At 38.9% G+C, this 13,380-nt stretch overlaps 1 protein-coding gene across 1 annotated transcript in view; it reads right to left on the bottom strand.

Moving 5' to 3' along the window:
* LOC125747027 (inter-alpha-trypsin inhibitor heavy chain H3-like) overlaps nucleotides 1–13,380 on the bottom strand; it is a 55,679-nt gene that overhangs the window by 30,163 nt on the left and 12,136 nt on the right. The window contains exons 10-13 of the mRNA XM_049021696.1: nucleotides 12,961–13,142; nucleotides 12,691–12,870; nucleotides 12,308–12,435; nucleotides 11,426–11,592 (exon numbers count right to left, since the gene is read on the bottom strand). Coding sequence (XP_048877653.1) covers nucleotides 11,426–11,592; nucleotides 12,308–12,435; nucleotides 12,691–12,870; nucleotides 12,961–13,142 — 657 coding nt within the window. The remainder of the gene's footprint in view (nucleotides 1–11,425; nucleotides 11,593–12,307; nucleotides 12,436–12,690; nucleotides 12,871–12,960; nucleotides 13,143–13,380) is intronic.

Raw genomic sequence — 13,380 nt, 5'->3', positions numbered from 1 at the left:
GAACAAAATTGAAATTTATAGTGTTACAGTGTAAAGCTACATCATGAACATTTTGATTTTGGGAAAATTCATTATTTCATAATGTACTTTGTCCCTTTCTTCATAACTGTCAATCAAAGTGATTGAGATCTGATCACATTCATTCACCACAACTGCTTATATACATCAGGACTCATCACGATATCGAGGATGCCCTTCATGAAGACAAACAGGTGACCCATGGAAACACATAAGGATTTTGGTAAAATACAACATTAAATAAAGTACAGTATAAGCAGTCACTGTGAGTGTGGAAGTCAACAACATCATCCATCCATCTTCCAATCTGTTTATCCTACTGGGTCGCGGGGGGTCCGGAGACTATCCCAGAAGTAATGGGCACAACCCAGGATATAGGGGCAGCCCATCGCAGGGCACACTTACACACCATTCACTCACACATGCACTCCTACGGGCAATTTAGCAACTCCAATTAGCCTCAGCATGTCTTTGGACTGTGGGGGGAAACCGGAGTACCCGGAGGAAACCCCACGACGACATGGGGAGAACATGCAAACTCCACACATATGTGACCCAGGCGGAGACTCGAACCCGGGTCCCAGAGGTGTGAGGCAACAGTGCTAACCACTGCATCACCATGTCGCCCCTAGCATTCACTTATTAAATTTAAAGTTACTGTGAGTGTAGAGGATGTATATATGTAACTGTATACAGGTAAAAGAATTACTCACCTGCAGGTCTTCAATCATAACATAATTAAAATTATTAATCATGAATTCATAATTAAAGGAATAGAGAAACAAGGAAAATCATTGAGCCAGTGTATGAAAGTCAATTTTATAGTGTAATAAAAAGGTACATGATGAACATTATTATTCATAAGGAAATGAAGATGGTGAGAGAAATTAAATGAAGTTACTGGGAAAATGACAAGCAACAGAAGAATTTTGATCTTGAAGTTATATTTCTAAATCTTGGAATACCATTTCGCTGAATTAAACATTTCAAAGGATTTATAGAAAAAACAGTAACAGGATTTTTTCTAAATTAAAAATATTCTATAATGTACTTCTCCCCATACCATAATGATTGTAAATCAAAAAATAACTGAGATTTGAACATCATCTTTAATCATAACTGTTGATATTTGTCAGAACTCACCATGAAGTAGAGGACCTCCTTCATAAAGATGAACAGGTGAGCCCATGGAAAAACAAGGATTTTGCGACAATTTAACATTGTGGGGAAAAACATTTACAATGGAAATAATTTCACTAAAGAATTAAGTCAGAAAAACGATGGAATAAAAAGGTTCCTATGTTTCTATGGAAAGTTTCTCTATTTTGTGATTTTAGAATCAGATTATGTCTACAGCAGTTCTCAACCTTTTCGCACACAGCGACTTAACTTATACCATGTGACCCTATGTCAAGTATAGGTCTAAATTAATGCTATGATCGAGTGTACAGTGCAGTGCACGGTAAGAAGTTGTGGACCCGAGACCCGTTAATATACAACTGTGGAAAAATATTAGACCAATTTTTTATTGTACTTATTTCTCAATTTATGAGTTTGTGTTAGTAATTTATCTGTAGTTCCTCCAAGTATGTAAGCAATAACTTCCTCACCGTAAATTTTCGTCACACTACTAGTCATAACAATTTGATTTATTCAGTTCACTGCCGATCTCTGCAGTTATGTGCAGCAGGATTACCCATGTTTCCCTTCACCAGCTGATGCTTGCTAGACCTCAGGCAGCAGATCAGAAGGTCCAAGAGATGACAGTAGTGGATATCATCAAGCCTTAAGACAACCCACAAACTACACCAGCAGTCCTGATTAAGAAAAACGACGGGTAATGGAATTTTTGTGTGAATTTCTGTAAACTAAATGCTCTGAGCCAGAACAACTCATATCCACTGGCCGAGATCGATGATGCACTGAATGACATCACCAGATCAATGTGGTTTAGCTCCATAGACCAATGAAGTGATATGGCTCTTGTTGCAACCTATGGGAAGGTGGGGTTTGACATCGAATGCAGTTCCTGATCAGAGTGCAATGATCACAGCTAAGACATTCAACAAGGAGTTCTTCTGCCATTTTGGTGTACCAGAGGGACTACACAGCAACCAGGGTTAAATCTTCAAGGTGCAGGTATAGTGAGAATCTGAAAACAGCTGGACATCGTGAAGACCCGCACCACTCCCCTTCACCCCCAAAGTGATGGGCTGGTGGAGTGGTTTAAGTACATGCTCAGCACATAACTTGCCATCCAGGTCGCCCACCCCCAGTGTGACTGGGACTGCCACGTGCCCCTGATCCTGTGGGCAAACTGAGCAGTTGTGCAGGAGAGCACTCGGTGCATGCCAGCTACAACTGGTGTTCAGGTGGAAGCTGTCCACGCTTGTGGATTAGAGGTTGGGCTGCCGCTGGAGCTAAAAGTGGTGTGAGAGTCAGGTATGGAGTATCTGCTGTATGGTACCTCTGGGAGTATCTGAGAGGTGTCCATGAACTGGCCCGGCAGCACCAAGGCACAGCAACTGTCCAGCAGAAGCATGACTACAAAGCAGTAAACTTTAATATTAGGGACCTGGTTTGGATATGCATTAATGCAAAGGGGGCTGCTCCCCACGCTCGACAGTCATTGGAGGGTACCGTGGGAGATCCTCGAGCATTTCTCCAATGTTGACTAACTCATGTGGCTGCCAAAGCAATAAAAGACTGGGGTTCTACACAGGGATCACCAGGCATTGTATCACCCCCTGGCCCGACCTGAACCACCTGCACGATGACACACCGAGGATATTGTGATATGCCAGCCACAGAGCCTCTGCAGCATCAGCGGTACTTTGTGTTGGACTTGGGAGTTACCGGAGATGGCTGATCCCTCAGGTGAGGGCGATATGATGCTACAAGCCTGGTTCCGAGAGACTGATTATTGAGATTACTGGTGTGCCTTGTGTGGTGCTGTTTGTATATGTAATTTCACGATTTAATGTGTGCAATGTGTGCAAATGTTTTTGTTAGCGTCCACTCCAAGTATTAGTGTCTTGTTGATTGCTGTCTTCCCTGTGTGTTCCCCTGCTAGTAATCTCTAGCAGTGCCATGTTAATAAACGTTGCCTCCTCTAATTAGTAAACATATAAACACACTCACCTGGTAGTCCTTAATCATGAGGGAGGGTAGGTGATTCATTGCAGCAAGAGAGAGAGAATTAAGTGAAACTTCAGAACTGACTCATAGTTACAGTAACAACAAAGTGGACACTTGAGCACTTAGTTATAATGAAGAACTGATACACAACTAAGCAAAAAATGGGTCATGGTGAAAACAGAACAGGAATTCATGGAGAAATACTCACAGCCAAAAAACAAGAAAAGTTAAATAGGGGAGTTAGGGCAGAGGCAATGGAGAAAAACCATTTCATCGAAATGAAACAGATTCACAATAAACTTAAGCATAGATAATGTTTTCATTAAGATTAAAACAGAATAAATGAGAAATCACCCTTCGTTTGAACATGCTGTAGTACTCTAATTGGAAAAAGGGAACCGATCGTTATATTTATAAAATGACCACTTACCTGCAGCTCCTTAATCATGACGCAAAGATGAATGATTGCAAAGAACAGAAAGACATGCTAAGTCAAATATCAGAACTTAGTGACATTAAAGGGAACAATTCAATTTAAAAGTGAAAATCACAAATGTTATAAAAAGGAGTAGAATTATTTTTTTTTTGTACAGACCAACTGGGCTAGTTCTGTAAGAACATACTAGCCAAGATAAATTTTTACTAGCCCACAATAAAGAACAACCAAAAGACATCACATCTTTCAGTAAGAATCTGTCTTGTAAAACGTTTACTTATTTAATCATTTACTTATTTACATAAACAAATTATTCATTCAGAGCACTACATTGTAACACATTCAGTACATAGCCAAGCCCTACCGGTCATCCAGCTGTCCAAAAATGCTCCGATTCTCACATCCTTGTGTTTTTTTTTAACATTAGGACATTTTGGTGATGCATTAAATTAAATTAGATTTTTCAGTGTCTTGATCTAGCATGTCTATGTCTCTCTTAATTATTTGCTCTGAGAAATGGAAAATCAGGGCTGTCGAACGATTTTTTTTGAAAATTGCGATTAATAGCAAATTTCATTTGTTATATACAACTATAGAACGTTTCTAAAAATCTTTGCTCATATTTTTTCCCATTTGAGTCTCAAAATATTACATGCATTCATGCAACAAGAAAAATTATAATGCATTATGACTTCAATGCTAACACATTAACTTTGATAGCCTTATACTGTATGTATTTCTTACTACCCAGCAGGCTGGTGTGCAGTGTTTTATATTCACCTTCCATCTACATCACTTGCCAAATGGCTAGTGAACAAGCATAATTTCCAGTCCTGATTATACAGGAAAATGAGTCATTGGGAAATTTCATGGCAGTGTTTCCCACACCATTATATTATGGGGGCAATCCGCCCCCCCAACTGCACCTCCCACCCCCATACACTTAATTTTATTTTCTATATAGCGCCAGATCACAACAGAAGTCATTTAAGGTTACCTTTCCTATAGAACAGGTCTATACATTGTCCTTTTATTAAACAAGCTAAATAGCCGTATACTATTTATCTTATTTACACAACAGCTTGTCATTTTTGTGACAAAGAAACACATGAGCACCATGAATCCTGTCGGCGTTCATCTGCCCCCCACCCCCCGAAAAGCTGTAAACCGAGGGGAAACACGGCATGCATATGTAAAGGAGTATTATATACACCAGCAGCCATGATTTTACCAAAAGGACTCCTTGTCACATCAGTCATTTAAAAGCTACATTTTTTGAAAGCATAATAAACCCTAATGTGATTGTTTTCATGATTTAGCAAATAAAATATAAAATATTTTCTCAGAAAGTTTGTCAACTGAAGTGAATGAAATTAAAATACGTATAATAAGTCAATACACTGATTCCCTACCGGACTCACTCACCAGTCAGTGCAGGGAAGGCTTCACAAAGATGAACAGGTGAGCCATGGCAACAACATAAGAAATTTGGGTCAATTCAACATTAAATAAAACATAAACAGTCACTGTGGGGTTAATTCTCCCAAGCACTTTTTATCACTGGAGCATATTCTCTCATTCATTTAGCATAGGGTTTATGCGCAATTAGGGTAGACATGCGCTCTGGGGTCTGTTCTCCCATAGAGAGGTTAAAGCCTAATTCGTACTTCACTTTTCCGCGAGTGCTTTCAGGCCACACATGGCCATGTGCGTGCAATCTTCTGTTTGTAACCCGGGTAAATAATAAGTATTGTGAATGTCTTTATATTTGTGTAATTAAGTTGCTTTATTGTAGAAAGGTGAGAAATGTTATGGTGGTTTAACCGATGGTTAATTTATGATTGGTTGTTCAGTTTGTCTGTCTGTTAGCCCATTCACTGTTAAGCTGGGGGCGGGGAAAAGGAGAGAGCGGGAAGGGCTAGAAGGAAATGGTGGAGTTTGTCTGTGTTCGGGACGAGAGAGAGTTTTTAATAAATACATAGTCCCTGTGTTTGGGGGAAAAAGCTTTAGAAACGAGTGGAGTATGTGTGCATTGAATGGACAGTGAACGTGCTTATGTCCCCACTGGGTTTTACGGTTTCTAAAACGCCATTCGAAAGAATAGGTTAATGTTAGCTTGCCAACGCGGGGAGCTAACGCCATTATAGAAGCGGAACAGTCGAAAGCTAAGCGAACGGCGAGGTTTTCACAGTGGAATAACCAAGTGGACTGACGTCCGTCCGGAAGACCGAGAGAGGGGCAGCGGTGGATTTAGAGCGTTGTGGCTCGCCACCACCCTGCCTTGTGAGAACCGGCGTGGGACGTGCACTGGAGGGGACTTTTGGACACCTGTTCGCCTCGTGGAGAGGATACAGCTACTTTTTCCAACTCAAGAATCAGGCCTGCATCGTTCAGTTAATGGGTACCCATTTCGTTTAATTCCATGTGAAATCGATGTAATGTTATTCTCGATTTATTTTCCATTTGTTCTGTGGTTTAGGGTTATCCAATGTGTAAGGAGTTTGTGGGGTACGGGACTGATTTATATTAAATTGTGTTATATTTAAATTGTGATTGTTGACTGTATTGCGGTGGAAGGTTTTACGGGAGGGAAAGTGTGTGTGCGTTTCATATACAAGTGAATGGGACAAAGAGACAAAGTGGTAGTAACATATGGTATATTTGGGTCAATTTAATATATACATATTATGAACCCAGTGCTCTGCCGCAGCAACCTCGGATTTAGGTAGACCGGGGAGGGTAGGGAGCGCTACAAGTTCATACTGTAATTCGCTGCAAGTACCTCAGCATCTCCTCATGCAGCTGTTCACTATAAGTACTACTACTGTACAACAATTATTCTTCTACTGTTTCTTGGTTGACTGCTGCTCTGTGAAACTTGTATTTAACCTGAAAAAGATGGCGCGGACATGCAAGAAGCATAATTAATGAATCAAACAAGAAAAGGCAGTTAAACCCTCAGTGATTTTGGCAACAAGCAAAACGTGGATGATAGACTATATAAGCCCTTTAGTTTTGAAAATTAAAGCATGACAGAGGCTTACTACGATTACATTACATTACAAATTTTCTCAAACCTGAGAATCATTCTACAAAAACAAAATGTAAAATTTAGGAATTTTGTGCAGAGCAATTGAGATGACCTTAACTAAGTGGATGTATTACAATTATGTAATTCATAATTTTGATCTAATGATCCCTCATAGTAATTATTCCCTAACAGGCACTACCTTTGTAGTTGTAAGTCGAAATAACACACAATTAGATAAAAGGTTCAATCTTACAACTTTACTGTAAGTAACCCACAGCAAACAATCAATGAGTACAATTAAATGTACGTTAATTTCTTCAATCGCTTTGCTCTGAAACTGATTAACTACCCCAGAGGCATAATCAACACTTTGGACAATAATATAATGTGAGTCCATTGTCAAATTAAAAAAAATAAATAGAGAAAACTCATGTTATGAGTTTTTGAAAATGATCCAAATGGTGTTTAAGAACAAATCCAAATACTACAAATTTTTCTCCCTCTACATTCTAAACAATTCTATAAACAAGCAAATAGGCCTTTAGTAAGTACATGCCTAACCAACAGATACAGTTTAAATGTAAGTACAGTATTAGTAGTAGCATGGACTGAAAGTTTAGAATGTATTGCTGATAAAATAATAATGCAGTCAACTGCATAATCCAAACAAGCTTATATGCTACAGTGTAGGCTGCATGTTAAAAAGTTTCATTTGCAATATTGCATTGTTTGTTTTACGCATGATTTAAAACAGACCTCGACAGTGCATACTGGAAAGTTCACTTAAGTCAGTGGCAGAATTCGCATAAGGGTCATTTACACGCGACATGCCCATCTTTTGGTGTTCTGACGAAAGCGCGTGAATCGCCTAAGTGCACTTAAACCCCAGACTTAAGCTGATGGGAGAATACACTTAAGTGAAAAACAAAAATGCCTAGCTATGCACTTTGTTCACTTAAGTCCAAGGCAGAATAAACCATTCTGAGTAAAAACTGACTCACCTTGTGGTCCTTAATCATGAGGGAGGACAAGTGAATCAGTCAAGTGTTTCAAAATGTATAATGCATTTACCCTTTACTTAACTTGAAATATGGGTCATAATAGCATATGGATTTACTACTGTGATTCACTTGGCTGGCATTACTCTATGGTTATAAATAATTAACCAACACAATTCGGATCAACACGATTCAAGAAACATTTCACATAAGAATGAATGCATTATAACAATAACAGGATAAACCTGAGCCAAAAGAAAGTTGATTCCTTATTTTTCACATTATATATGTATACAATATTTATATATCATTCTGTAGTCCTTCATATTTATGTTATATATGTATAAACTGACTTACCTTGTGGTCCTTAATCATGAGGGAGGGTAGAAGAATCATTGCAAACAAGAAAGAGAGATTTGCTAAGTTACACATGAGAAATTAATCATAATTACATACAAAGTGGACAATGGATGTTTAATTATTATGGAAAAAAAATAAATTGTGGGGAGAGCAGAACAACAAACACACAACAGGAATTCACAGAGACAGACTCAGCTAAGAAATGAGAAAAGCAAGTAGATTCCTTATTTTTCACATTGTATATGTATACAATATTTATATATCATTCTGTAGTCCTTCATATTTATGTTATATATGTATAAACTGACTTACCTTGTGGTCCTTAATCATGAGGGAGGGCAGATGAATCATCACACGATGTTTAATTATTATGGAAAAAAAATAAATTGTGGGGAGAGCAGAACAACAAACACACAACAGGAATTCACAGAGAAAGACTCAGCTAAGAAATGAGAAAAGCAAGTAGATTCCTTATTTTTCACATTGTATATGTATACAATATTTATATATCATTCTGTAGTCCTTCATATTTATGTTATATATGTATAAACTGACTTACCTTGTGGTCCTTAATCATGAGGGAGGGCAGATGAATCATTGCAAACAAGAAAGAGAGATTTGCTAAGTTACACATGAGAAATTAATCATAATTACATACAAAGTGGACAATGGATGTTTAATTATTATGGAAAAAAATTAAATTGTGGGGAGAACAGAACAACAAACACACGACAGGAATTCACAGAGAAAGACTCAGCTAAGAAATGAGAAAAGCAAGTAGATTCCTTATTTTTCACATTATATATGTATACAATATTTATATATCATTCTGTAGTCCTTCATATTTATGTTATATATGTATAAACTGACTTACCTTGTGGTCCTTAATCATGAGGGAGGGCAGATAAATCATTGCAAACAAGAGAGATTTGCTAAGTTACACATGAGAAATGAATCATAATTAAATACAAAGTGGACAATGGATGTTTAATTATTATGAAAAAAAATAAATTGTGGGGAGAACAGAACAACAAACACATGACAGGAATTCACAGAGAAAGACTCAGCTAAGAAATGAGAAAAAACAAAATAGGAGAGTTATGGTGGAGGCGATGGAGAAAAGATTAATGGTAAAAACAGAAAATGTTAGTTCAGGAAAGTAAAGCAGAAAAACTTTGTAAAGTAAAATGATGAATATTATTTTTTTAGGGGGGATTAAAGAAGTCAGTGTTCATTTCAGTGCCAAAAACTATGATGAAAATTATTTGTTGATGATAATAACGTATAACGTGGACCGTAGTACTTTAGGAATACTGTAGTATTTTGAAAGTTTGGCAAGACTGGACCAGAATAGCATTGCTCTTGAAGATACTGTCAAAATAACTGTCATGACCTGCTCGTCTGATCCTCTCGAGTGCCACGCCCTCCTCGTTAACCTCATGTGAAATCACTGTGATGTTATCAACTGCTTCTTGTTGTTTCATTACTGTAAGTCCTGTGTATTTAAGTCCACGTCAGAGTATGTATCCCCAGTTCTGTCATTGGCGTATTTATGTCTGTTGTGCTCCGTTTTCTGATTATTTATCCCAGTCCTGTTGCCCTTTCCTGCTTCCCCGGTTCCGCTTCAATCAGGACAATAAGAAGGTATAATGTCTGGATTTTATGAACAATTAAATACTACCCATGCCTAGTCTATGCCTCAGCTGGCTTTAGGTAGAAAAAGACATGCTGACATATGGATACATTTGACATTTGATGCGAACATTAGCTTCCTGATATATCATCCATCCATCCATTTTCCAAACCGCTTATCCTACTGGGTCACGGGGGGTCCGGAGCCTATCCCGGAAGCAATGGGCACGAGGCAGGGAACAACCCAGGATGGGGGACCAACCCATCACAGGGCACACTCACACACCATTCACTCACACGGGCAATTTAGCAAGTCCAATTAGCCTCAGCATGTCTTTGGACTGTGGGGGGAAACCGGAGTACCCGGAGAAAACCCCCCAACGACATGGGGAGAACATGCAAACTCCACACACATGTGACCCAGGCGGAGACTCGAACGCAGATCCCAGAGGTGTGAGGCAACAGTGCTAACCACTGCACCACCATGCCACCCCTAAAAAAAAAAAATATTTATAATTACAAATACAATAATTGTTTTTCTGAAGAGCATTTCGGGTCTGCATGAAAAATAAAGACAAATGATGTAACAGTATATTTCTTGTACGCCTTTCATCACATTATTTTTAGTTCACTGAAATTACTGAATACATAACATGGGCAAAATAGAAATAGAAAAAAGTAGAAGTTCAACATGGAAAATATGGAACACATGTTAAGATCCTGTTTGTGGACTTCAGTTCAGCCTTCAGAAATATTATTCCATCATTTCTCCGCAACAAGCTGACTCCGCTAGCCGCACCCCCAGTATCTCTCAGTGGATTTACCGTCTTACTGACAAGTAGGAAGCAATATGTAAGGCCAAGCCCCCACCTATCTTTCCCTATGGCCATCAGCACAGGCTCCCCCCAAGGCTTGCGTTCTCTCACCCCTCCTGTTTTACTTTACAAAAATGATTATATCTGCAGAAAAGTCGATAAAAATCTTAATGTTTGCAGGATGACACAACCATAGTAGCAGGGCCGGAGTGGAACTCATTTTCAGCCCTGGAGTTTCATGCCTCTGACCGGCCCACTTTAGATCACAACCTATTATTATTAAAATCATGTAATTATAACCATACAACCATACAACAATAACACAATCATATAATGTTATATTTTATGCCACAATGCCACACGATTCATTGACTTGATAATTAACTTGAACGGTAGTTTGCAGGCAAAGTGCAACATCTTGCCTAACCCGTGTCATCGTCCTCATTTGACGTTACAAACCGCGAGCTCGTTGTAGCAGAAAAGTTGGCAGTTTCTGCACATTCAGCTGCGCCTGTTTCTAGAGCTTTCCTCTATTTAACGCTAGCCTTCTCCGCGCCGCCTTTGCTCTTCCTACTTCCCATCTTTCAAACACCACTGACGTGTGACGGGAGCAGCGCACATGATCAAAAAGGAAAAGAAGGAAAAAAGAGAACACTGGCCCTCGCAGCTCAAACATCAGACCGGCCCACCCCAGCAAAGTGCTGTCTCAATTTTGGTGCGTTCTGTCTCAAAATGTGTCTGGAATGTTTAAAAAATGATTTTTAATTATTGTGCAAAAGAAAAAGAGAGAGAGTCTGCAGTGGACAGGTCTCATAACCATACAGTATGTAGCCCTGCTCTTATCCAGGTGTCACTTTCCTTTATAGAATCCAAAGTTTGCATTCTATACCAATAATCATTCTTCTCTTTTCATGCTCTGGATGTATATATTTAGTGAACTTCCTTCTTGTAAGAGGAATGACTGGTTAAGTGGAAAGTGTTGCACTGCCAAATTTACCTCTGTGGTCAGGCTTTCCCTCCTTGGGTTTGTGGAGCACCTGGGAGTCTTCACCCTCTGGCTTAGTAACTACCATTGAGGTCAGTGGGGTCACAAAGCTGTACTTAAGAGAAAGATCGAGGGCCTGCTTTCTGAGTGCCTCCTTCTCACTCTGTCCCAGCAAAACCCTGTGGGACAGATACATAAGCACAGGAGAAATGAGAAATGTGCATGCATATACACATCACACAAAGAAAGTGACAAGCACTCAAACACAGCATACTTACACATCATACAAAGGAACAAGTAAACAAACACATTATACTTACACATCGCACAAAGAAAGGGACAAGCACTCAAACACAGCATACTTACACATCATACAAAGGAACAAGTAAACAAACACATTATACTTACACATCGCACAAAGAAAGGGACAAGCACTCAAACACAGCATACTTACACATCATTCAAAGGAACAAGTACTCAAAAATAGTATACTTACACATTGCACAAAGAAAGGGACAAGCACTCAAACACAGCATACTTACACATCATACAAAGGAACAAGTACTCAAAAATAGTATACTTAAACATAGCACAAAGAAAGGGACAAGCACTCAAACACAGCATACTTACACATCATACAAAGGAACAAGTACTCAAACACAGTATACTTACACATCGCACAAAGAAAGGGACAAGCACTCAAACACAGCATATTTACACATCATACAAAGGAACAAGTACTCAAAAATAGTATACTTACACATCGCACAAAGAAAGGGACAAGCACTTAAACACAGCATACTTACACATCATACAAAGGAACAAGTACTCAAACACAGTATACTTACATATCACTCAAAAGAAGGAAGAAGCACTCAAACACAGTATACTTACTCCTTCTGTAATAGTTGTTTTACTGTAAGATATGCCCAGAGCCTCTGGATGTACATCTCAAAGATGTAGATGTCCAAGAGGTTCTCCTCCTTAACTGACACATCTTGGTACGTTACTTCATTGTTTTTCTGTAAGCACAACCTGCAGGTTACAACTGCACTAAAATAGTCACAGAACATCTACAATGTGCACTAAATGTACTTTATTGCATTGAAGTCGGGTTAATTAATTTGTATACATACTTACTGCAGCATCAAACAAATTTGTGACTAGTAGACGAAATGTTATATTGAAGATTGTATGGAAAAAGTAGACATTTTGCTAAACTTCCAGAAGATTATAATCAGGATGAATAAATACTGCATAAATAGAAGTGTTCTCACCGAACGAGCCGTGATTGTTCCCGTGAGGGTTTCCAAGTCGTTGTCAGAGATTTGTCCTGCAACCACAATCTCTGTGCCATTGTAGTACTGACTGAAGTTGGACTGAGTAAGGTTGGACACACCTGTGTAGCTCAGTTGGACATCCAACAGTAGAGGTGTAGCTACTTCCTCATAAAAGCCCTTAAGAATCAAAGAAAAACAATATTCATCAAGAAAGACATCTGTGCTCATGGACTCCTCCACGTACTCAGGTATTCCCAAAGATCATACCTGCAATTGCAGATCGGCATCCGAGTCGGGGTAAATTCTTCGGGCTACACCACTGTTCTGCAGTGCCATCTTCTCCAGAAACTCATAATTTACATCAAAGCCAAATCCCAGGCAGTAAAGCGAGTACCTCTTGCCTATGGCTTCCTTAACATTGGCCTGAATACTGTCTAGATTGGTTACACCTATGGGGATAGAGAAACTTGTCTTTGGCTTCATACCTCTGAATTTCACAAGACTTTACATGTAATCATAAATATATCTTTCCTTACAGCGTTCAAGCTACACATGAACTTTGCCTCAACTATATGGTTATGGTGTTGCATTTGGCCTAATTGTATAATCAAAATAATACACACTTCCTGGCATACCATTCAGGCTGTATGCCAGCCCTGTGTCTTATACTGTCTAAGATATTCTCCA

Source organism: Brienomyrus brachyistius, chromosome 8, assembly GCF_023856365.1.
Source record: "Brienomyrus brachyistius isolate T26 chromosome 8, BBRACH_0.4, whole genome shotgun sequence".
Taxonomy (NCBI): Eukaryota; Metazoa; Chordata; class Actinopteri; order Osteoglossiformes; family Mormyridae; genus Brienomyrus; species Brienomyrus brachyistius.
The sequence above is the reverse complement of the archived record's forward strand: the minus strand, read 5'-3'. Positions and strand labels throughout refer to the sequence as shown.